This window comes from Phyllobates terribilis, unplaced genomic scaffold (assembly GCF_046119375.1).
Source record: "Phyllobates terribilis strain yellow unplaced genomic scaffold, ASM4611937v1 Scaffold_1__5_contigs__length_1240528914, whole genome shotgun sequence".
Taxonomy (NCBI): domain Eukaryota; kingdom Metazoa; phylum Chordata; class Amphibia; order Anura; family Dendrobatidae; genus Phyllobates; species Phyllobates terribilis.
The window spans coordinates 489426003-489452832 of NW_027362761.1; the positions used below are offsets into that span (position 1 = coordinate 489426003).

At 40.1% G+C, this 26830-nt stretch overlaps 1 protein-coding gene across 4 annotated transcripts in view; it reads right to left on the reverse strand.

The window, feature by feature from the left end:
- The window catches only part of FAM169A (family with sequence similarity 169 member A), a 165217-nt gene that overhangs the window by 64943 nt on the left and 73444 nt on the right, over positions 1-26830 (reverse strand). For all 4 annotated transcript variants that reach the window (XM_073679932.1, XM_073679921.1, XM_073679929.1 and 1 more), the window contains 5 exons: positions 23451-23536; positions 22316-22487; positions 20042-20221; positions 14986-15114; positions 8793-8926 (listed from right to left, as the gene is read on the reverse strand). In XM_073679932.1, coding sequence (XP_073536033.1) covers positions 8793-8926; positions 14986-15114; positions 20042-20221; positions 22316-22487; positions 23451-23536 — 701 coding nt within the window. The remainder of the gene's footprint in view (positions 1-8792; positions 8927-14985; positions 15115-20041; positions 20222-22315; positions 22488-23450; positions 23537-26830) is intronic.

Sequence of the window (26830 nt, forward strand, 5' to 3'; positions counted from 1 at the left end):
ATTATTCTGTATGCTCTCAGGAGCAGCCTGTATATTGTATATTAGATTGTAAGCTCCTAGGACAGGGTGTACATTATTCTGTATGCCCTCAGGAGCAGCCTGTATATTGTACATTAGAGTGTAAGCTCCTAGAACAGGGTGTACATTATTCTGTATGCTCTCAGGAGCCGCCTGTATATTGTATATTAGAGTGTAAGCTCCTAGGACAGGGTCTACATTATTCTGTATGCCCTCAGGAGCAGCCTGGGTATTGTATATTAGAGTGTAAGCTCCTAGGACAGGGTGTACATTATTCTGCATGCCCTCAGGAGCAGCCTGTATATTGTATATTAGATTGTAAGCTCCTAGGACAGGGTGTATATTATTCTGTATGCCCTCAGGAGCAGCCTGTATATTATATATTAGATTGTAAACTCCTAGGACAGGGTGTAGATTATTCTGTATGCTCTCAGGAGCAGCCTGTATATTGTATATTAGAGTGTAAGCTCCTAGGACAGGGTGTAGATTATTGTGTATGCTCTCAGGATCAGCCTGTACATTGTATATTAGATTGTAAGCTCCTAGGACAGGGTGTAGATTATTCCGTAAGCTCTCAGGAGCAGCCTGTATAGTGTATATTAGATTGTAAGCTCCTATGACAGGGTGTACATTATTCTGTATGCCCTCAGGAGCAGCCTGTATATTGTATATTAGAGTGTAAGCTCCTAGGACAGGGCGTAGATTATTCTGTATGCCCTCAGGAGCAGCCTGTATATTGTATATTAGAGTGTAAGCTCCTAGGACAGGGTGTACATTATTCTGTATGCTCTCAGGAGAAGCCTGTATGTTATATATCAGATTGTAATCTCCTAGGACAGGGTGTAGATTATTCTGTATGCTCTCAGGAGCAGCCTGTATATTGTACATTAGAGTGTAAGCTCCTAGGACAGGGTGTACATTATTCTGTATGCTCTCAGGAGCAGCCTGTATATTGTATATTAGATTGTAATCTCCTAGGACAGGGTGTAGATTATTCTGTATGCCCTCATGAGCAGCCTGTATATTGTATATTAGAGTGTAAGCTGCTAGGACAGGGTGTGCATTATTCTGTATGCTCTCAGGAGGAGCCTGTATATTATATATTAGATTGCAAGCTCCTAGGACAGGGTGTAGATTATTCTGTATGCCCTCAGGAGCAGCCTGTATATTGTACATTAGAGTGTAAGCTCCTAGGACAGGGTGTACATTATTCTGTATGCCCTCAGAAGCAGCCTGTATATTGTATATTAGATTGTAATCTCCTAGAACAGGGTGTACATTATTCTGTATGCTCTCAGGAGCAGCCTGGGTATTGTATATTAGATTGTAAACTCCTAGGACAGGGTGTAGATTATTCTGTATGCCCTCAGGAGAAGCCTGTATATTGTATATTAGAGTGTAAGCTCCTAGGACAGGGTGTGCATTATTCTGTATGCTCTCAAGAGCAGCCTGTATATTGTATATTAAAGTGTAAGCTCCTAGGACAGGGTGTAGATTATTCCTTATGCTCTCAGGAGCAGCCTGTATATTGTATATTAGAGTGTAAGCTCCTAGGACAGGGTGTACATTATTCTGTATGCCCTCAGGGGCAGCCTGTATATTGTACATTAGAGTGTAAGCTCCTAGGACAGGGTGTACATTATTCTGTATGCCCTCAGGAGCAGCCTGTATATTGTATATTAGAGTGTAAGCTCCTAGGACAGGGTGTACATTATTCTGTATGCTCTCAGGAGAAGCCTGTATATTGTATATTAGAGTGTAAGCTCCTAGGACAGGGTGTACATTATTCTGTATGCTCTCAGGAGAAGCCTGTATGTTATATATCAGATTGTAATCTCCTAGGACAGGGTGTAGATTATTCTGTATGCTCTCAGGAGCAGCCTGTATATTGTACATTAGAGTGTAAGCTCCTAGGACAGGGTGTAGATTATTCTGTATGCCCCCAGGAGCAGCCTGTATATTGTACATTAGAGTGCAAGCTCCTAGGTCAGGGTGTAGATTATTCTGTATGCTCTCAGGAGCAGCCTGTATATTGTATATTAGAGTGTAAGCAAATAGGACAGGGTGTACATTATTCTGTATGCTCTCAGGAGCAGCCTGTATATTATATTAGATTGTAAGCTCCTAGGACAGGGTGTAGATTATTCTGTATGCTCTCAGGAGCAGCCTGTATATTGTGTATTAGATTGTAAGGTCCTAGGACAGGGTGTAAATTATTCTGCATGCTCTCAGGAGCTGCCTGTATATTGTATATTGGAGTGTAAGCTCCTAGGTCAGGGTGTACATTATTCTGTATGCCCTCAGGAGCAGCCTGTATATTGTATATTAGATTGTAATCTCCTAGGACAGGGTGTAGATTATTCTGTATGCTTTCAGGAGCAGCCTGGGTATTGTATATTAGATTGTCGTCTCCTAGGACAGGGTGTACATTATTCTGTATGCCCTCAGGAGCAGCCTGTATATTGTATATTAGATTGTAAGCTCCTAAAACAGGGTGTAGATTATTCTGTATGCCCTTAGGAGCAGCCTGTATATTGTACATTAGAGTGTAAGCTCCTAGGACAGGGTGTACATTATTCTGTATGCTCTCAGGAGCAGCCTGTATATTGTATATTAGAGTGTAAGCTCCTAGGACAGGGCGTGCATTATTCTGTATGCTCTCAGGAGCAGCCTGTATATTGTATATTAGATTGTAAACTCCTAGGACAGGGTGTACATTATTCTGTATGCCCTCAGGAGCAGCTTGTATATTGTACGTTAGAGTGTAAGCTCCTAGGACAGGGTGTAGATTATTGTGTATGCTCTCAGGAGCAGCCTGTATATTGTATATTAGATTGTAAGCTCCTAGGACAGGGTGTACATTATTCTGTATGCCCTCAGGAGCAACCTGCATATTGTAAATTAGATTGAAAGCTCCTAGGACAGGGTGTGCATTATTCTGTATGCCCTCAGGAGCAGCCTGTATATTGTATATTAGAGTGTAAGCTCCTAGGACAGGGTGTACGTTATTCTGTATGCTCTCAGGAGCAGGCTTTATATTGTATATTAGATTGTAATCTCCTAGGACAGGGTGTACATTATTCTGTATGCTCTCAGGAGCAGCCTGTATATTGTATATTAGAGTGTAAGCTCCTAGGACAGGGTGTACATTATTCTGTATGCTCTCAGGAGCAGCCTGGGTATTGTATATTAGAGTGTAATCTCCTAGGACAGGGTGTACATTATTCTGTATGCTCTCAGGAGCAGCCTGTATATTGTATATTAGAGTGTAATCTCCTAGGACAGGGTGTACATTATTCTGTATGCTCTCAGGAGCAGCCTGTATATTGTATATTAGACTGTAATCTCCTAGGACAGGGTGTACATTATTCTGTATGCTCTCAGGAGCAGCCTGGGTATTGTATATTAGATTGTAAGCTCCTAGGACAGGGTGTAGATTATTCTGTATGCCCTCAGGAGCAGCCTGTATATTGTATATTAGAGTGTAAGCTGCTAGGACAGGGTGTGCATTATTCTGTATGCTCTCAGGAGGAGCCTGTATATTATATATTAGATTGCAAGCTCCTAGGACAGGGTGTAGATTATTCTGTATGCCCTCAGGAGCAGACTGTATATTGTATATTAGATTGTAATCTCCTAGGACAGGGTGTACATTATTCTGTATGCTCTCATGAGCAGCCTGTATATTGTATATTAGATTGTAAGCTCCTAGGACAGGGTGTAGATTATTCTGTATGCTCTCAGGAGTAGCCTGTATATTGTATATTAGATTGTAAGCTCCTAGGACAGGGTGTACATTATTCTGTATGCTCTCAGGAGCAGCCTGTATATTGTACATTAGAGTGTAAGCTCCTAGGACAGGGTGTACATTATTCTGTATGCTCTCAGGAGCAGCCTGTATATTGTATATTAGATTGTAAGCTCCTAGGACAGGGTGTACATTATTCTGTATGCCCTCAGGAGCAGCCTGTATATTGTACATTAGAGTGTAAGCTCCTAGAACAGGGTGTACATTATTCTGTATGCTCTCAGGAGCCGCCTGTATATTGTATATTAGAGTGTAAGCTCCTAGGACAGGGTCTACATTATTCTGTATGCCCTCAGGAGCAGCCTGGGTATTGTATATTAGAGTGTAAGCTCCTAGGACAGGGTGTACATTATTCTGCATGCCCTCAGGAGCAGCCTGTATATTGTATATTAGATTGTAAGCTCCTAGGACAGGGTGTATATTATTCTGTATGCCCTCAGGAGCAGCCTGTATATTATATATTAGATTGTAAACTCCTAGGACAGGGTGTAGATTATTCTGTATGCTCTCAGGAGCAGCCTGTATATTGTATATTAGAGTGTAAGCTCCTAGGACAGGGTGTAGATTATTGTGTATGCTCTCAGGATCAGCCTGTACATTGTATATTAGATTGTAAGCTCCTAGGACAGGGTGTAGATTATTCCGTAAGCTCTCAGGAGCAGCCTGTATAGTGTATATTAGATTGTAAGCTCCTATGACAGGGTGTACATTATTCTGTATGCCCTCAGGAGCAGCCTGTATATTGTATATTAGAGTGTAAGCTCCTAGGACAGGGCGTAGATTATTCTGTATGCCCTCAGGAGCAGCCTGTATATTGTATATTAGAGTGTAAGCTCCTAGGACAGGGTGTAGATTATTCTGTATGCCCTCAGGAGCAGCCTGTATATTGTATATTAGATTGTAAGCTCCTAGGACAGGGTGTAGATTATTCTGTATGCCCTCAGGAGCAGCCTGTATATTGTATATTAGATTGTAAGCTCCTCTTGAGCAGGGTGTATTTGTCTTTTCCTTCCCAGGGTCGGCTCTCCTGAGCTTATAATACATGTAGATATACAGCAATATGCAGCAGGACAGACGGGATCCAGGGAAATATCCGATCGCCACAACTGGGGTCAGGAAGGAATTTTTTCCCCCCCTGAGGCAGAACTCTCCGGGGGGTTTCTTCGCCTTCCTCTGGATCTTTGGGTCCAGTGGCTCTCAGCCGGTCCTCAATGACCACAGCCAGTTCTGTTGTCTCTATGGGGCCTGACCTGAGAGTCATTGCGATCATAGCTTAATTTCTTAAAGGGCCAGTAATATTTTTATTACAATGTTGCTTATTGCTATTCCAATAAAATATAAAAAGAAAGAAATGTGTCATGTGAGTTTTTTTGTCTTGACTTTTTTTTTTACACAGTTACAATGATGGGAGTGATCATTACTACCCTCAATATTCCACAAGTAGAACCAGGAGTTATGGGGGTGTGATTTACAGACGGCAGACCACATATATCTCCAGCCATTGTGGTATCATAATGTCAGCTCCTGTCCCAAGTTATATTACAAGTGTTATGGGGGCCGATCCCTGTGATGGGGGCAGGGCACTAAAATAGTGTATGGCCTACACAATAAACTACCTGATAGAAGACTGAAGACCAGGACACAGAGCCGCCGAATACAAGAGACACAGTGTCGGACTGGGGTGCCAAGGGCCCACCAGTAACCAAACTCCAGGGCCCCACTTTTCAGCTACATGCAAATGTGACATTATCCTCAATCACAAATGTATATAACAATGAGCTGTGTAGATTGTTACATGAATAAGATGCTGCCTTAGTCTGTACAAAGTGATTCAAGTATATAGTGCCAAGTACTGATCATATAAGAGGGTGGTGGCCCGCTCCTGCACAGGGGCCCACCAGAGGATTCTCCTGTTCTCCTGTGGGCCAGTCCAAGCCTGTATTTATGAATTGGATATAAAAAGTCTACACAGCCCTGTTAACCCCTTTTAACACCTTGGGTTTTTCCGTTTTTTTGCTCCTCTTCTTCCCAGAGCCATAACTTTTCTATTTTTCAGTCCATATGGCTGTGTAAGGGATAGTTTTTTGTGGGACGGGTTATAGTTTTTGCTTGTTTGTTTTTCCATGTTCACTAAATGCTAAAGCTGACCTGTCATTATTATTCTCCAGGTCATTACGAGTTTGTAGATACCAAACGTATAAGTTATTTTTTATTTAAGGGGTGAAAAAAAATCCAAAGTTTGTAAAAACAAAATGGCGCCATTTTCCGAGATCCATAGAGTCTCTATTTTTCGGGATCTGGGGCCGGTTTATTTTTTGCGCGTCCAGCTGACGTTTTTTATTGATACCATTTTGGTGTAGATACGGTGTTTTGATCGCCCGTTATTGCAATGTTGCGGAGACCAAATAAACATAATTCTGGCGTTTTGAATTTTTTTCTCATTACGTCGTTTACTGATCATATTAATTCTTTTTTTATATTGATAGATCGGACGATTCTGAACTAGGCGATATCAAATTTGTGTATTTTTTATTTTTTTTTAAATTGTTTTATTTTGAATGGGGCGCAAGGGGGGTGATTTTAACTTTTATTTTTTGAATATTTTTATTTTTTTATTTTTTTTACTTTTCACTTGCTTCAATAGTCTCCATGGGAAACTAGAAGCTGCGATCTTTTGATCGCCTGTGTAACAAAAGTGCTCATCTGCTTTGAGCGCTGACCGTTGGGTAGTGCTAATAGCAGATCGGCTATGCAGATCGATCTATGACAACCACAAGGGTCTCCTGCAGACCCTGGGTTGTCATGCCAACCCATTGGCAACCCATGTGAAGGCTGTCATCAATAAGTGACTTAAATTTGGCACAACAGTGACATTACCTAGAATTGGATGTTCCTCAAAAATTGATGAAAAGACAAGAAGATAATTGGTATTTGGAGGCTGCTAAGAGTCCTCCAGCAATACTAAAGGAACTGCAGGAATTTCTGGCAAGTACTGGTTGCATACTGTATATGACAACAATCTCCCATATTCTTCATATGTCTGACCTCTGGGGTAGGGAGACAAGATGGAAACCTTTTGTTACAAAGACAAACATCTAAGCCCAGCTATGTTTTGCCAAAAACAACATCAAGTCTGCAAAAATATGTGTGAAAACATGATATGGTCTGATGAGACCAAGGTTGAAATTTTTGGTCATAATTCCAAAAGTTATGCTTGGCGCATCACCAAAAATACACCATAGTGTACTCACAGTGAAGCATGGTGGAGGTAGCATTCAGCCTTGGGGCTGTTTTTCGGGAGCTGGAACTGGGGCTTTAGTTAAGGTGGAGGGAATTATGAACAGTTCCAGATATCAGTCAATTTTGCAACATAACCAGCCAGAGACCAGACCTGAATCCAATTGAAAATTTATGGGATGACCTGAGAGGGCGCAGGAGATGCCCTCACAAATCTGACAGATATGGAGCTGCTCTAAGGAAGAGTGGGCAATGATTACCAGTTCTAGATGTACCATGCTGATAGACTCCTACCCAAAAGACTGAATGCTGTCAGAACTAAAAAAGGATACTTCAACAAAGTATTAGTTTAAGGGTGTGTATATTTATACAACCACATTATTTTAGTTCTTTTTTTTTTCCACCTAAAAAGATTTCAGTTTGTTTATCAATGAATTTGTACAGATTATGGGTGACATTAAAGGTAGAAAAAGTTCTGAAATGATTATTTTTAGTATGATTTTTTTAACATGACATAAATCTGGCATTTTAACACAGGTGTGTAGATTTTTTATATCCACTGTATACTGAGTATATACCACAACTTTTCATGTGGGCAAAAACAAAAAAAAATTCTCAAACATTAAAGGGTTATTTTCAGAATTGCAATAAATCTCCTATTCATAGGACCCCTAGCAATCCTGAAAAAGATGTATGGGAACAAAAAAAGAGTCTCTACAGAGGCCCATCTGAATTTAGCGGAGGTGTGCATGCTTGTAGGAGAAAGCCGAACATCACTTTATGTATAACATGCATTTCTGGGAGTAACCCTTTAATTTTAAAAATATAAAAATTTTATTAGAATATAGGTAAAATAAAATGTGCATAAAATGTGTAAAAATTTCTTTATATTAACCCCTTCATGACTGGGCCTCTTCAATTTTTTGTGTTTTCAGTTTCTCCTTCCCATATTCCAAGAGCCATTGGAAGGCTTGTTTTTTTGTGGGATGAGTTATAGCTTTGAATGACATTGTTTATTTTAACATACTGTATAATGTACTGATAATGGGAAAAAAAATCCAAGTGGGGTGAACTGGGAAAAAAAAAACGCCATTGTTTTTTGGGTCTTGTTTTTGCACATTTTACTGCATTTAAAACATTTTAATCTTTGTTGGTGTCACCATTTTCTAATACCCACAACTTTTGTATTTTTCTGTCAATGGAGCTGTATAAAGTTTTTTTTCCTCTAGATTTGTAGATTTTGTGGTAGCGTGGAATTTTTTTTATCACTTTTTGTTTACCAACTAATTTTATATCTTGAAAAAACAGTGTTTTATGGACATAATGATACCAAATATGGCTTTATTATTATTTGTCAAGAATTCAAACTTTTTTTAAAAATTTTGTTTCATTGTTTTTATAACCCAACCCCTTCCACTATGGGACTTGATCCTTTGATTGCTTGTACAATGCACTAAAATTCTGTAATATTGCACTACATTAACAATTTACAGATCTCCTATGAAGTCTAGGAGTACAGAGATGGCAGTGACAGGCCTGCCAGCTGCCATGGTAATCTATTGGCACTCTGCAATCATGTTACACCATGGTGGGAGTTTGGGAGGGGGATCTTAGCTGTAATCACTGTTGTGAGAGGCAGGAGTTTGCTGTCTCATACACCGCTGTATACAGAGTAAGTCCAGGTGAGTAGGAAGCAAATTCAGAAGGTCATCTGGACCTATAATCCCACCTGTGTGTCCTCGGTAGTCACTATCTGAATGTCCTCCTTTTCCTCTGAGTCTTGTATCTGTAATTCAGCTGGTGGCTTTGCTGATGGTTGTTCTGTAGACTGAGGAACTGGATCGTCTTTGGCCTCTTCGTTATCTGAAGGAATATAAATATGACTATAAGAATTCTATTACAGAGGAGATCTACGTGTCATCACGGAATCGTGCATTCAGGATCTGCGCAATTACAATGGCTCCATACTCTGTAAATTGTATCTGTATGTAAAAAAAATCCACAGACTGTAGTGATTACATTATTGCAATGTCATATACAAGATGAGGCACAGAATTCCTGCCTTCTGCATAAAAATAAGATATTAAAGAGAAGTGGGCAACCCCTTCTTAAATACTTAAGGGAAAAAAAATTAAAGAACACCAAAATTACGTGTTTTTGGTTGCTGCAAATTCACAAAAAAATGGTGTAACAAGTGATCAACTCTATCCCAAAGTGGTATCAATTAAAACGTCGTCTCGCCCCACAAAAATTACACCATCACTCAGCTTCATCAACTGAAAAATGAAAAAGTTACAGGTCTCAGAAAATGGGAACAAAAATTTTTTTTGAAAACTTCTGATTTCTGTTTACCCCTAAAATAATTTAAAAAAACTGGACATGTTTGGTATCGCCATAATTGTACTGATTACCAGAATCATATTGCAAGGTCATTTTTACCACAAAATGTACACCATAAAAACAATACCCAAAAAACAATGTCAAAATTGCGTTTTTTTCACAATTTCTCCCCACTTGGAAGTTTTTTTTCCTGTTTTCCAATATACTATCAGGTTAAATGAATGGTGTCATTCAAAAGTGCAACTTGTCCTGCAAAAAAACAAACCCTCACATGTCTATGGGGACAGAAAAATAAGTAAGTTATGGCTCTGGGAAGAATGCGAGGAAAAAACAAAAGCACAAAAATCTAAATGAGGGGGCTAAGAGAATGACGCTTAAATGAATGGGGTTAAGAGAATGATGGTAAAAGGGATTGTCCAGTACTTTGATATTGATGATCAATAATCAGCGCTACACTCTCCTTGGCAGCTATCAATTTTCTACACAGCGCTCCACTATTGTCCCTATGCTATGCTATGGGAGACATCGTAGACTCTGCCCATTAGCTCAGAGAGAATGGAATATTAGAGATAGGACACAAGTCACAGATAGTGAGGTTCCTCACAAATAATCACCAGAAATCATACGCTTTAACATTTTTATAACTTATAATTATTTAAAAACAAAATTCTTTAACCCCTTTACCCCCGAGGGTGGTTTGCACGTTAATGACCGGGCCAATTTTTACAATTCTGACCACTGTCACTTTATGAGGTAATTACTCTGGAACGCTTCAACGGATCCCGTTGATTCTGAGACTGTTTTTTCGTGACATATTGTACTTCATGACAGTGGTAAAATTTCTTCGATATCACTTGCGTTTATTTGTGAAAAAATCGGAAATTTGGCGAAAAAAATTGAAAATTTTGCAATTTTCAAAATTTTAATTTTTATGCCCTTAAATCAGAGAGATATGTTACACAAAATAGTTAATAAATAACATTTCCCACATGTCTACTTTACATCAGCACAATTTTGGAACCAAAATTTTTTTTATTAGTGAGCTATAAGGGTTAAAAGTTGACTAGGGATTTCTCATTTTTACAACAAAATTTACAAAACCATTTTTTTAGAGACCACATCACATTTGACGTGACTTTGAGGGGCCTTTATGACAGAAAATACCCAAAAGTGAAACCAATCTAAAAACTGCACACCTCAAGGTGCTCAAAACCACATTCAAGAAGTTTATTAACCCTTCAGGTGCTTCACAGAAATTTTTGGAATGTGTAAGAAAAAAATGAACATTTAACTTTTTTCACAAAAATTTTACTTTGTACCCAATTTTTTTTATTTTTGCAGGGTTTACAGAAAAAAATGGACCCCAAAATTTGTTGTGCAATTTCCCCTGAGCACTCAGATATCCTATATGTGAGGAAAAAACACTGGGCACACATTTCACATTTTTCCAACAAAAATGTTTTTCAGCCCCCAATTTTGCATTTTCATAAGGGTAACATGAGAAATTGCACCATGCAATTTGTTGTGCAATTTCTCCTGAGTAAGCAGATACCCCATATGTGGGGGAAAACCACTGTTTGGGTGCACGGTAGGGTTCAGAAGGGAAGGAGCGCCATTTGACTTTTTGAGTGTAAAATTTTCTTGAATAATTAGCGGACACCATGTTGCGTTTGGGGAGCCCCTGATGTGCCTAAACAGTGGAAACCCCCCACAAGTGACACCATTCACAGAAGTTTATAACATTGAGCCATAAAAATAAAATTTTCACATTTTTCCAACAAAAATGTTTTTCAGCCCCCAATTTTGCATTTTCATAAGGGTAAAAGAAAAAATTGCACCATGCAATTTGTTGTGCAATTTCTCCTGAGTAAGCAGATACCCCATATGTGGGGGAAATCCACTGTTTGGGTGCACAGTAGGGTTCAGAAGGGAAGGAGCGCCATTTGACTTTTTGAGTGTAAAATTTTCTTGAATAATTAGCGGACACCATGTTGCGTTTGGGGAGCCCCTGATGTGCCTAAACATTGGAAACCCCCCACAAGTGACACCATTCACAGAAGTTTATAACATTGAGCCGTAAAAATAAAATTTTCACATTTTTCCAACAAAAATGTTTTTCAGCCCCCAATTTTGCATTTTCATAAGGGTAAAAGGAAAAATTGCACCATGCAATTTGTTGTGCAATTTCTCCTGAGTAAGCAGATACCCCATATGTGGGGGAAAACCACTGTTTGGGCGCACGGCAGGGTTCGGAAGGGAAGGAGCACCATTTGACTTTTTGAATGTAAAATTTACTTGAATAATTAGCGAACACCATGTTGCGTTTGGTGAGTCCCTGATGTGCCCAAACAGTGGAAACCCCCCACAAGTGACACCATTTTGGAAACTAGACCCCTCAGGGAACTTATCTAGGTGTGTGGTGAGCACCTTAAACCCCCAGGTGCTTCACAGAAGTTTATAACATTAAGCCATAAAAATAAAATTTTCACATTTTTCCAACAAAAATGTTTTTCAGCTCCCAATTTTGCATTTTCATAAGGGTAACATGAGAAATTGCACCATGCAATTTCTTGTGCAATTTCTCCTGAGTAAGCAGATACCCCATATGTGGGGGAAAACCATTGTTTGGGTGCACGGCAGGGTTCGGAAGGGAAGGAGCGCCATTTGACTTTTTGAATGTAAAATTTGCTTGAATAATTAGCGGACACCATGTTGTGTTTGGGGAGACCCTGATGTGCCTAAACAGTGGAAACCCCCCATAAGTGACACCATTTTGGAAACTAGACCCCTCAGGGAACTTATCTAGGTGTGTGGTGAGCAACTTGAACCCCCAGGTGCTTCACAGAAGTTTATAACATTGAGCCGTAAAAATAAAATTTTCACATTTTTCCAACAAAAATGTTTTTCAGTCTCCAATTTTGCATTTTCATAAGGGTAACAGGAGAAATTGCACCATGCAATTTGTTGGGCAATTTCTCCTGAGTAAGCAGATACCCGATATGTGGGGGAAAACCACTGTTTGGACGCACGGCAGGGTTCGGAAGAGAAGGACTTGTGAGTTTTTGAATGTAAAATTTGCTTGAATAATTAGCGGACGCCATGTCGCGTTTGGGGAGTCCCTGATGTGCCTAAATAGTGGAATCCCCCCCCCCGAGTGACTCCATTTTGGAAAATACACCCCTCAAGGATTTTATCAAGGGGTATAGTGAACATTTTGAACCCAGAGGTACGACACAGAATTTGATAACATTAGGTCATCATATTGAATAAGTTGTCATTAGTCTTGAGTGCAAGTGCTCGCTACTTGAGTTTGCATTGGGTACTCAGGTATGCACCAAGTATCGTGTGTGCTCGATTGACATGCTTGAGTCCCCGCCCGAATGTTTCACGGTTATTAGACACCCAAAAAAAACATGCCGGGATCGCTCGTGCATTGCAGGCAATCCCCGCAAGTTTTTTTTTCGCTGTATAACAGCTGAAAAACATATGGAGCGGAAACTCGATCATGTGAATCGAGCACCCGCTATACTCGGTGCATACCCGAGCACCCGATGCAAACTCAAGTAGCGAGCACTTGCGCTCAACATTAGTCGCCAAATCGTCGTCATTTTTTTTTCTTTACTTCTTTAAAAATCCCAACCCCAACCCTAATACAACCCCAACCCTAACCTTAGCACAGCCCTAACCCTAGCCCAACCCTAACCTTAGCCCAACCCTTGCCCAACTGTAACCCTAGCCTAACCCTAACCCTAGCCTAACCCTAGTCTAACCCTAACCCAACCCTAACCCTAGCCTAATCCTAGCACAACCCTAACCCTAGCACAACCCTAACCTTAGACAAACCTAACCCTAGCCCAACCCTACCCATAGCCCAACCCTACCCCTAGCTCAACCCTAACCCTAGCTCAACCCTAACCCTAGCCCAACCCTAAACCTAGCCCAACCCTAACCCTAGCCCAACCCTAACTCTAGCCCAACCCTAACCCTAACCCTAGCACAACCCTAACCCTAACCCTAGCACAACCCTAACCCTAGCACAACCCTAACCCTAGTTTATTTTTTACACCGTTCCTCGTGCAGTATAAGTGATTAGACGACTTTATTCCTCGGGTCGGTGCAATTACAGTGATGCCAGACTCATATCGGGTTTTTATGATTGACAGCTGTCACATACTAAAAAAACCTTTTTTTTGCAAAGACTAGTTTTTGCATTGCCATATTTTGAGAGCTATGATTTTTCCATATTTCAGCCGACAGAGTCATGTGATGGCTTGTTTTTTGCGGGACAAATTGACGTTTTTATTGGTATCATTTTCGGGCACGTTACATTTTTTGATCGCTTTCTATTCTGATTTTTGGAAGGCAGAATAAACAAAAAACAACAATTCAGGAATTGTTGTTTTTTTTTTTATGCCGTTCTGCGTGTGGTAAAATTGATAAGGCAGTTTTATTCTTCGGGTCAGTAGGTTTACAGCGGTACCACATTTATATATTTTTTCTTATGTTTTGGTGCTTTTACACAATAAAAACTATTTTATAGAAAAAAGAATTGTTTTTGCATCACTTTATCCTGAGAGCTATAACTTTTTTATTTTTCGGTCGGTGGAGCTGTATGGCAGCTTGTTTTTTGAGGGACAAGATGACATTTTCAGTGGTACCATTTTTATTTACATTTGTCTTTTTAATCGCGTTTTATTCCATTTTTTGTTTGGCACTATGATGATAAAGCATCGTTTTATGTTTCATTTTTTATTTTTTTTTTTTACCGTGTTCACACTAAAGGGGTTAACTAGTGGGACAGTTTTATAGGTCAAGTTGTTCTGGACGCGGCGATACCAAATATGTGTACTTTTATTGGTTTATTTTATTTTTTTCATAAGATTATTTATTTATGGGTACAATATATATATATTTTTTTATTATTATTATTTTCATTTTTTTTTTTTTTTTTAATTTTTAAATTTTTTTTTTTCACTTTCTGACATTTTTATTACTTTTACACTTTGTCCCACTATGGGACTTTCACTTTTTGCAGCCTGATTGGCTGTATAGCACAGGAATGCAGAACCATCCCTGTGCTATGCAGCCAGTCAGAGCTGCACACGGAGAAGTTACTTTGGTTGCACATTGCGCATGACCAAAGCAACTTCCTGCCTCATGGTGACCCGGATGTTGTCATGATGACATCGGGTCACCATGGCAACATCCGGGACCTGACTCAGACGCCGCGGGACGCCGGCAGAAAAGGTAAGTATCGCGCTTACCTCCTCTTGCCACCGGAATGCTGCGATCGATTTCGATCGCAGCATTTCGGGGGTTAATGTGCAGGGACCGCTCCCTGCACATAGCGCCGGGTGTCAGCAGTGACAATCAGCTGACACCCAGTGGCGATCTCGCCCGCACCGCTTGTGTGCGGGCGAAATCGCCAAGGCGTACTAATACGTATCAGGCCCATAAGGCCCAGGGCACAGATACGTAGTAGTACGTCGTGGGCCAGAAAGGGGTTAATGTACATAGTACATGTAATCAAGTTACATCACTGATGTAAGAAGATATTCTCTTGAATTACAGATGTATCTTACCCAATAATCTCTGTGATTCCTTCCTTATAATACTTGTGATAAGAGTTCTCTGGAACCAATGACCAACTCCTTCAACTTCCCAAAGCAGCTCTTGGTCTCCAGGGTACTTGTCTATATACTGTTTGCAGGCTAAAAACAGAAAGTATTAAAAGAGGCAATATGCATATGGTAGAAAAAAGTAGAAAAAAGTAGAAACAATATACACCCATACTATTGGAACTTTTTCTAAAACAAAAAAAAATCTACATAACTTTTTACAGGTTATGATAAAAAAATACTATTAGGCTACGTTCCCACAATGAGCTTTTGGTAAATTTTTCACACTGCATATTTTTACTGCATCAAAAACTTACAGAATCATCAAAGTGGATGGGATTTATAGAAATCTCATGTCCTCTGTGCTTCTTTTTAACACAGCATAAACTGAACTGTGGTGCGTGTTTCAAATCCGCAACATGTGAAGTTTTCTTTCAGATATGCTTAGTTTTCTATCCGGAATTTCACTATAGACTTGCATTAGGTGTGGAACTTCCGCAGCTAAAAAACGCACACTCGTTTTAAATACGTTTCTGTGGCGGAAACGCATCAGAAATGCATGTAATCTGCACCTAAGTAAGACTCCCCCCCTAACGGGGAAACATGACTGAAAAGGGATGGGCAGTCCCATCAAGGACGCCTGCAGGTTTGTTTTGCATAGCTGTGTTTTAGCAAGGGGGGTCCTGCATAGTAGGGAGGAGCATATGGCGTGTGCCTGGTGCTTACTGGGAGGAGGGGAGTTTATCAGGAGATGGAATTCTTGTCTTATCTATATGCTCTTTCTTTCTGGTCCCTGAAGAGCTTGCGAAAACATTTTCCCTCCCGCCCTGTTACAAGTATTTATACAATTGTTTATTTTAGCTTTACTTGTATGTTTACGTATATATTATTGTATGTGTTCCATTTCATGTCATATATCTTGATCCATGTCCGATTCTATCATGTATATAAACATCTGAAATTAGATAAAACCTTTTAAGCCCAAGGGAAGGGCAATCCTTCAGTCATGGTTTTCTAGATGTTTCCTCCACAGGGGTTTTTCCTCTCCTGAGCATGATGGCTCTCCTGAGTAGGATGACTCTTCCAGAGTCAGAGATTGGCAGTGTGTAAGCCCCTTGATTTGTTGTACGCAGGGGATCTAGTTTATATGTTTACACCACTGATTTGGATAAGAAGAAAGAGTCACATATGGCTATTTGTCTTTTATATGAACTGTCACATCTAGGGTTTAGGAGTCAGGTGGAAGTTGCAGGCAAGTTACGGTGGACTAATTTGTTCTAAATAAAGGATGATCTCATGGTGGTGAACAGACTCGGCTATGAAAGCCAGCCTGAAAGATGTGGTATGGAACGTCTTTATGGCTGTCCGGCCTGGTGAGGTATGTCGGACAGCTGGGATATAACAGTATCCGGTAATCCCTGTGGCCTATCACTTCACCTGACTCCTACTATGGTTGTTTTCATCCTGTGATTTAAATAAAGCTGTGGCCATTTTGACATGCAAACTCGTCTGTGTACTTATTAGGTTTGAGGTTTACTGGAGAATATGGCTGCTTTTAAGGTTCATGAAATCCCATATCCAACAGCCATGTCAATAAAGTTTTGTCAAAGCCAAATACTAAGAAGTATCAAAAACAAAGCAGCTTTATTTAAAACATGACACACCAAAAAGAAACAAATAACGCAGTTCCAAAAATGCAATAAAGATGCATGTTAAAAAACTGCATACAAAAACGCAATGAAAAACTGCAAGTAACCTAATTTAAATAATAGGTGCAGAAATTCTGCAACATCAAAAACTCAACAAAAGCTTGTATTGGGAACGTAGCCTCACAGGGCCTGGAAGGGCGTCTGTTGGGAATAACTTGAGTAGCGCAACTTGTTTACACAGAGAAAAGAACTGGAGTTCGGGAGTACGAGGTTTGGATTATGGAGGCTGTTAGTCTAAGAACAGTGGCACAACAGAGAGAACAGGTAAGGTGGTGGTAGAGATGAGGGAGGAGATGTAGGAAGGTGCAGCACTGTGGAGAGCTTGGCGGGCGAGAGTGAGACATTTATAGTGTATTGTAAAGTGGTGGACAGCAAGTGCAATGACTTACACAGGATAAGAGCATCTTTGTAGCTGATAAGACAAAAATAGGGGCCTGGCTGCTCATATATATGTGTGTGTGTGTTTATCTATTATGAATTGTTACTATGCAGTCGTGACCAAATGTTTTGAGACTGACACATATTTGGTTTTCACAAAGTTTGCTACTTCAGTGTTTTTAGATGTTTTAGTCAGATGATTCTATGGTTACTAAAATATAATTATCAGTATTTCACATGTTTTTAAGCTTTTAGTGACAATTACATCAAATTTATGCAAAAACTGAAGGGAGCTTCAACAGAGAAAATAACTTTGCAGGATGTACAGGCATTGGACTGCAGAGGACTGGGTGAAGTTAATTTCTCTGATGGAACTCCTGCTAGACTCTTTGGGACACATGCGGAAGAATGACTGTCCGGAGAAGAAAAGGTGAGCGGTACCATGAGTCCTGTGACAAGCCAACAGTAAAGCATCCTGAGCACTGGCGGACACAGACAGAAGAGGGCCCATGTGCAAGAACAATACTTGGGCCTTTTACAGTCCAATAAGTCAACATCATAATGCACAATTCCACCTGCTTTGGAGGTAGAAGTTTTGAGCCCATGTGTGTGTGGTTGCATAGGTTGCACCAATGGTATGTCCACCCCAATCCTTAGACCATTCATGTGTGTCGTTGCTTTTCATCCGAGAGACTGGGCTCACTCACAATTTTGCCTAAGAACACTGCCATGAATATAGAATTATTTAACAATCCTTCAAGAGCAACTTCTCCCAACAATCCAGGAGCAATTTGGTGATGAACATTGCTGATGGAGATCATGTCACAAGGCAAAAGTGTTAATTACATGGCTCGCGAAACAAAGTATTGAAATTTTGGGTCCATGGTCAGGAAAATCCCCACTCTCATTGAGATCCTGTGGTGAACCCTCAAAAAGCAGGTGGAGAAACCAAAAGATAGAAATTATAATAAATTCCAAAGACTGATTAGACAAGAATGGGTTGTCATCAGTCAGGATTTGGCCTAAAAGTTGATATCCAGCTGCCAGGCAGAATTGCAGAAGTCTTGAAAAATAAACTGAAAATGTTGAGTCTTTACATAAATTGATGTATTTGTCAATAAAACATAAAACTTATGAAATGCTGATAATTGTACTTTAGCAACCATAGAAACATCTGACGAAAGCTATATTCGCACATCCATGTGACACGTGCTAGAGCTGCTCACTTTTTTCTCAGACAACACATTGACCCATAAAGTTTAACCCTAGAACGCATGACCATAAAAATCTACACTTTCACATACCTGGGGCCTTTTAGGCCCGTGTGCAAATAATAAATAAATGACCAACTGGAAATGACAAACAACTATATACCTGAGGAATACCTAGAGTTTCAAAATTCTAACTAAAGAAATCTTGCAGAAAATAGAAAACAATTAACAGGGCGGGCCTGCGAGGCCCCAGGTATGCGTTGTAGGGTTAATTAATCCAGTTTTAAAAACAGTTTGGTGCCTCCAGTCCGTGAGACTCGGAGCATAGCCTATTCTCATCTGTTTTGCGGGTCAATTCATCCATTAAAGTCTATTGTTATCCATGTAAAACATCTTACGCATTGAAGACATACAGTACTTTGTACTTCAAAGTTACATTTGAGTTTCGTGTTTTTAACTGATCAATTGTTGAGCGTCAATGGATGAAAAAAAGTTTACAGTCTACCTGCCGCAATAAAAAAAAACAAATGAGGAAAAAAAACGGAAGCAACTGGGGTGATCGTTTCTCTTGGATGGTAACTCTCGCACAGATGTGTGAATGTAGCCTTAAAAGATCTAAAAACACTGAAGCAGCAAACATTGTGAAAACCAAAATTTGCGTCAGTCTCAATACTTTTGGCCAAGACTGTACATGCCATGATCCCTCAACCCGGAAGTTCGGACCCGATTTTTTTCCAGAAGGTCAAATCCTTTGGGGAAGCATTAATGACGCTTGCCAGGATTTTTCTTAGCATATTTTATAAAAGAGGATCTGTCACTTGCTCAAAATATTGAGTCAAATACTTTGTAAAAATCCCTGAGCTCTCCTGATACTGCCGCTTTTTTCTGTTTTGTTATGCATCACTCCATTGCAGAGATATTCACATTTTTTTCTCCTGGAGCGCAGTATGTGAAATCTCGGCTTTAGTGCAACTGGGCTTTTCTTCGCAATCTTCTCTGTGGCGTGCACGTTCAACCTGCCCTAGAAGACGCTGCCAATCACAGCTCGGCAGCTGATCTAGCAGTCTCGCACCGCCTGGGAAGGAGGGTGAAAGTGCTCGTCCCTGGAAAAGACTCGGGATGGCTGGGTTGTGATTGGCTGGGAGGTGTGACAACACACGTCCACAGAGAAGACTGTGAAGAAATGCCCAGTTGCGCTACAAGCAGAGATTTCACATACTGAACTTCAAGACCAAGAAATGTGAATATTTTTGCAATAGAGCAACGCAGCACAAAATGGAAAAAAAATGGCAGAAACAGGGGAGCTGAGAGATTTTTACAATGCATTTAACTTTGTTTGAGCATGTGACAGGTCCTTTTTAATAGATGTTAATTGCAAGAATCACCAATCTGCCGCTGCCCATTGTTTTCTTGTCACAGATTGGTGATAGGTCCTCTTTAAGGACTGAATTGTTCTCAGAATCTAGCAATGTCTCTGATCAGCAAGTAACAGCAGGAAAGGTATCAATATAATGTTAATCACCAGCAGTTGCTCAGTTGGCCCTGACTTGTGCTTACTGCTATTTTTCTTGCAGCCCTTGAATAAGCCGCAAAAGTGAAGGCAACAGGTTTAATGGCTCATAAATTACAAAATGACAAAAACAGACAAAGTAGAAAAGTAATTTCCACAGAGAGCATGTGATGTCTGAAGTGGAGACGTTATAGTAATTAGCAGCTCGTTACCTGCGTACATTACAGATGACAGAGGATACCTCAGTCCGAGAGAGTCTTCTGTAAAACAGTCTACAAAATCTTCAAGCATTTGTAGTGCAAAGTCTTTACCACGATATCTCTTCCTAACAAACATGGTGTCCAGGACAGGGAGGGTGTAGTTTTGCGTCAGATACGCTGCGCACATACTTCCTGAGAAATGAACCACAAAAATACAGAAAATTAAAGGGAACTCGTATAGGACTCGCATCTATTAGAAGACACTATTATTTATAACCCATTTTTAGTTAAACACATTTTAATACTAAAAAGACACTTACACTACTGCAAAATAGAAAAAAGCGGCTTTGTGTGGCATCTCTGCAATACAGACGTTTTATCAGAAGGGCCCCTCCAGCAAAGTCCTTGTATGCAATGTTTAAAGATTAAGTTAAAAGGATGCAATTAGCAAAAAGTGGCATATCTATTACATATATAATATATATATATATTTTATTAATTTTTTTTTTTTCATTTTGAGAAATGCAGCCCTTTAGCCCACAACCACCGATACAATCATTTGAGAGCTGATTAGTATAAGCAGCAGAATGTGGCTTTGATTTAAGCAGGGGCTGTCCAGTTGAGGCAATCCTATAGGGTAGACTAGTGCCGTCATTGTTTAGAGCAGGTGTGGGCAATTCATTTTCCAGAGGAGCCACATGAGAGACCGTGACTGTTGTGGAGGGCCGAACCAATAGGTTGAAATTAATTCTACTCAATATTAATAGTAACATATTCATCATAATTATTTTATATTAATATTATTTGTATGACTTAATAATGAGCAGAAGTAAGTATGCTGATATCCCCCTATAAACTGTATGAGCCCGCACCCAGACTCCTGTATACCGTAAGAGCCCACACACAGCCCCCTATATACTGTAAGAGCCCCCACATAGCCTCCTATTTACAGTATGAGCCCCCACATAGACTCCTATATACAATATGAACCCCCACATAGCTTCCTATCTACAGTATGAGCCCCCACATAGTCTCCCTATATACAGCATAAGCCTCCAGTCTCCCTATATACAGTATGAGCCCCTACATAGCCTCTATATATACAGTGTGAGCCCCACATAGCCTCCTATATACAGTATGAGCCCGACATAGCCTCCTATACACAGCATGGGTCCCACATAGCCTCCAATATAAAGCATGAGCCCCACATAGCCTCTTATATACAGCATGTGCCCCACATAGCCTCTTACATACACCATGTGCCCCACATAGCCTCTTACATACACCATGTGCCCCACATAGCCTCTTACATACAGCATGAGCCTTCACATAGACCCTTATATACAGTGTGAGCCCCACAAAACCTCTTATATACAGCCTGAGCCCCACATAGCCTTATATACAGTATAATCCCCACATAGACTCTTATATATAGTATGAGCCCCACATAGCCTCTGATATACAACTGAGCCCCACATAGACTCTTATATACAGAATGAGCCCCCACATAGCCTCTTATATACAGTATGAGCCCCCACATAGCCTCTTATATACAGTATGAGCCCCACATATCCTCTTATATACAGCCTGAGCCCCACATAAACTATTATACAGCATGAGCCCCTACATAGCCTCTTATATACAGTATGAGCCCCAACATAGCCTTTTATATACAGTATGAGCCCCACATAGCATCCAATATACAGCCTGAGCACCACATAGCCTCTTATATACAGCATGAGCCCCCACATAGCCTCTTACATACAGTATGAGCACCACATAGCCTCTACAGTATGAGCACCACACAGCCTGAGCCCCATATAGCCTCTTATATACAGCATGATCCCTCTTATATACAGTATGAACCCCAAACAGCCTCCTATATACATACAAATATCCCATACACATAAAAAAAAAAAAAAAAAAAAAAACACATGCTCACTCCGCTCCTGTTCCACCGGCACTCTGCTCTCTACGATGCACTGACTCTCCGCAATGCACAGATGCGATGAAATGACGTAATCGTGTCTGCTACATCACACACTAATTGGTGGAAGATAGAGCTGGCTGCGCCGTCCTCCACCAATGTATTCACCGCAAACTGTATATCAAGGATGCGGATAGGCCCGTGAGCCGCACTTCGCCCAGGTCTAGTTTAGAGTGATCTCATACTCATTGTGAGGTGTCACAGATCACTTTAGTAGTAAATTCCACAGGTGAACTTATGATGCAAATGCTAATAATACACATAATATTGGTATTCCACCTGAAAATGAAGACACTAACCAGAAGGCTTCACAGAATAGAATCCAATTGCTTCCCCCTTCCTCCATAAAATCTTGGCATAGTCTGAGCTGCTGTGACACAAGAAAGGAACCTCATTCCTCTCCATTTCTTTCTTTCGATATATAATTCGATTTAGCACGTATAAAACAATTCTTTCTCCCAGAGACCTGACCTGCAAATAAAATACATCAAGTGTGAATATAATGTCGTATTTGTCAGGATTTATCTTTTCAAGTGCTTCACCTTGGAGAGAGGGAAAATTAAATTGGTTTAGAAGAAATTAAGAATTAAAAAAAAAATGGCTACTATGGTAAAATAGCAAAAACTAGCCTACTCCCCTAATCTCTCCTGCAGTGATCAAGCGATAATCTTCCTGCCGTGCTCCCAGTCTTTGTTTATAAGGGGCCAGCACATGACCGCTGCAGTCAATCAGTAGATCAATGATGGAGAGTTTAGGGGGTTATGGTTGCTTTTGTTATTTTACAATAATGGCAACAATTTTTTTAATTATTTATTAGAGGAGTTGTCCAATCAAAATATATTAATGACCATGGGAGAGGTCATCAATATCTGATCAGTAAGGTTCGGACAACTCCACTGATCAGCTATTAGAAGCTGTGGCGGTGGCCGGATGTAAACATATGGAATAGAGCTGCACTGCACACAGCTCCATTCAATGTGTAATGGCCGGTCCACTCCTTATAGATGGGACAGCATGGTGGCTCAGTGGTTAGCGCGGCAGCCTTGCAGAGCTGGGGTCCTGGGTTCAAATCCCACCAAGGACAACATCTGCAAGGAGTTTGTAAGTTCTCCCCATGATTGCATGGGTTTCCTCCAGGTCCTCCAGTTTCCTCCCACACTCCAAAGACATACTGATATGGAATATAGATTGTGAGCCCCAGTGGGGACAGTGCCGATAATATGTCTGAATTGTAAAGCGCTGTGGAATATGTTAGCACTATATAAATAAAAAGATTATTATTATTATAGATGAAGGTCCTGAAAAAAGAAATCCTTAAATAACTCAGCCTCCCCATTGCATAAGGAATTATGTAAAAATATATGCATTTTAAACCAAACAACTTCTTGAAGAGGAAATATAACACTTATTTGTAGATTATGATAAGGCTCTTACCTGCTGAAGACCTTCCCGGGAAGGGTTTGATGTCCTAACAACGTCCTCAATTGTCCACCACTGGTGAGCAAGATGTAGTGCCACGGCTGTAGAGGAAAATCAATGTATACTGAACTGGATGGATATTATTCTGTACAGTGCCCATAATAATTATCTTCCCCATGTGATAATTGGCTCATTATTGTATTTTCTTCAGATAGAGGACAATCCTTTCATTAAATGATGCCAAATACCAAAGCCAAGAGCTATCTCCCCCATCTCACTCATACATATGTATACTTGGAATGTTTAGGCGCATATGCTTGTTGCCCTAAAGGGGAAAGGGTCAATCTAGCTAGACAACTTTAACAATGCTTAACTCCATGAGCAGAAAGAATTGAAAAAGTATATTCCAAAATATGCAATCTTCCCTTTTCCTTATACAGAGGGTGAAATAAGTATTGAACATGTCACCAATTTTGTAAGTAAATATATTTCTAATGGTGCTATTGACATGAAATTCTCACCAGATGCCAGTAACAACTAATCCAATCCACACAGGCAAAGAAATCAACTCATAGATGTCCATAAAGGAAGTAATGTGTAATAATGAGAAATGATACAGGGAAAAAGTATTGAACACATGAAGAAAGAGAGGTGCAAAAAGCCATGACACCAGCCGAAATCTATCCGTAATTAGAAAGCAATCCTGCCTCTTAGTGAAAAATAATATCAGTGGGTCCAACTGATGGCCTATAAAATGATGTCTCATTACTAAGGTTCCACACAAGAAACATCTCATGATGGGTAAAACCAGTGAGTTGTCTCAAGACCTTCGCAACCTTATTATTGCAAAACATACTGATGGCATTGGTTACAGAAAATTTTCTAAACTTTTAAGCACTGTTGGGGTCATAATCTAGAAGTGGAAAGAACATAATTTCACCATAAACCGGACATGACCAGTTGCTCCCTGCAAGATTTCAGACAGAGGAGTGAAAAGAATTATCGAAAATGTTGTCCAAGAGCCAAGGGCTACCTGTGAAGAGCTACAGAAAGACCTGGAATCAGCAGGTACAATTGTTTCAAAGAAAACAATAAGTAATGCACTCAATCTCTATGGCCAGTATGCACGCTCACCACGCAAGACTCCATTGATGAACAAAAAGCATGTTCAAGTGAAATACTGGGAGAATATAGTCTGGTCAGATGAGACCAAATTGAACTCTTTGGATGTCATAATACACACCATGTTTGGTGGCCAAGAGGCACCGCATATCACCCCAAAAATATCAATCCAAGAGTGAAGTTTGGTGGTGGGATCATCATGGTGTGGGGCTGTTTTTCAGCATAAGGCAATGGCAAACTTCATATAATTGAAGGAAGGATGAATGGACAAATGTACTGAGACATTCTTGATTAAAAATCTGCTGCCATCTACCAGGATGATGAAGATGAAACGAGGGTGGGCATTTCAGCAAGACAATGATCCCAAACACACAGCCAATGAAACTCTCAATTGGTTTCAGAAAAAGAAAATAAAGCTGATAGAATGTCCTAGCCAATCACCTGACCCGAATGCAATAGAAAATTTATGGAAAAAACTAATGCTCAGAGTTCATAGAATGAGCCCATCAGACCTTCAGGATTTGAAGAGTGTTTGTGTGGAAGAATGGGCCAAAATAACACTTGAGCAATGCATGCGACCAGTTTCTCCATACATGAGGCGTCTTGAAGCTGTCATCACCAACAAAGGTTTTTATACGAAGTATTAAATAAATTTCAGTAAGCGTGTTCAATACTTTTTGACTGTGTCATTTCTCATTATTACACATAACTTAATTCATGGACATCTATGGTTTGATTTCTTTGCCTGTGGATGGGTTGTTACCAACATCTGGTGAGAATTTCAGGACAATAGCAACTTTAGAAATATATTTACTTAGAAAATTGGTGATGTGTTCAATACTTATTTCACCCCCTGTATTTGTGCATCCAGCAGATGCAAAAATTTGCATTTTCCACTATTAATGCTGGAAGGTCACAAGAACTCCTAATGTGTTTGCTGGATTCAAATATGGACATATGGTCAGCTTCATTATAGCATTTTCGCCAGTTTTTCGACATGAATACCTCTCAATTAGTGACTTATTGATTTGCAACAAAATCATCAGTTTTCACCTTTTTTTAAAGTTGTCTTTTGTTGTTTAGCTAGCTTTCAGATTTTTATGTCATTGAGGATTTTACATATATTTTAGTCTGGTTCCTCAAATGTGAATTTTAAAAAGTTCCAAATTTGGGCACAAATGTACTCCAGTCTTCATCTGGAGTTGATTTATGTACGTAAGGTTTTTTTTTTTGTAAGCGTAATTTTGCAAAATGTGGGACTTTTTGTGCTAAAAACTCAAAAAACGGGGCATAAAAAAAGGCATTTTGTATTTTGAATTCATGAAGCACGCACTCCATTTTGAAAAATTTTGTACAAAAAAAACAGCAACAAGGAGCATAACACAAAAAAACAAAAGTGGCTTAAAAAAATATGCAAATGATGAATTAGAGACTAGAGATGAGCGCTGTTCTACTCGAACTGTTCGCCAATCTCAAATTCGAGCTGTTTTGGGCGGTGTTCGAGCCGGTCGGCGAACACGAACAATTTGAGAAAAATTCGGCTGTTCGAGGTTATGTTCGATAACTGTTCGTGCACCAAAATCATAACTGGATTTTTTCTCAGCAATGATGAAAATTAATGTTAATACGCAGTTTGAGTGTACAGCGGGGTGGGGGGAGGGGCAGGGGATGGATCTCTGCAGGAACAATGAAGATCTCCATTTTTTTTTCTCTTTCCCGCATTTGCAGTGGGGAGGTGCAATCTGTCAGCCTATCAGCAGCGCACACACGGAGCGAAGTGCTTTTTTTCACACAAGCAAGGGCATGTGTGATTGGCAGTGTATGTCACATGTCCTTGCCCTATAAGACCAAGCCATTTTCCCCGTCGCCACCATTTTCTCACTGCTGCAGCTGCGTGTTAGACGGCACCGCTGTTGCTGTGTGCGCTATACCTTGTTAATTTCAAGCCAATTTTCGCACAAATCTACAGATAGCTTGGGAGTAGGGAATAGTTGTGATTGCAGTCCTTTTAAGGACTAGGTTACAGCATTTCCTACGACTTTTATCAAGCTGGTCTGTGCTCTTAAATAGATAGATTGTGGGAGTAAAGACTAATTGTAATTGGAGTCCTTTTCAGGACTAGGTTACATCAGTTCCTATCAGTTTTTGCCAGGCAGGTCTGTGCCAGTGCTGTGCAAGTTTTTTTCACAGCATTTGGCTGAATCTAGCAAAGCTAATCCTTTTTGGCCTATTGCAGAGTGTGTTAGTCAGTGGAGTAGCCTATCTGTGTTGCA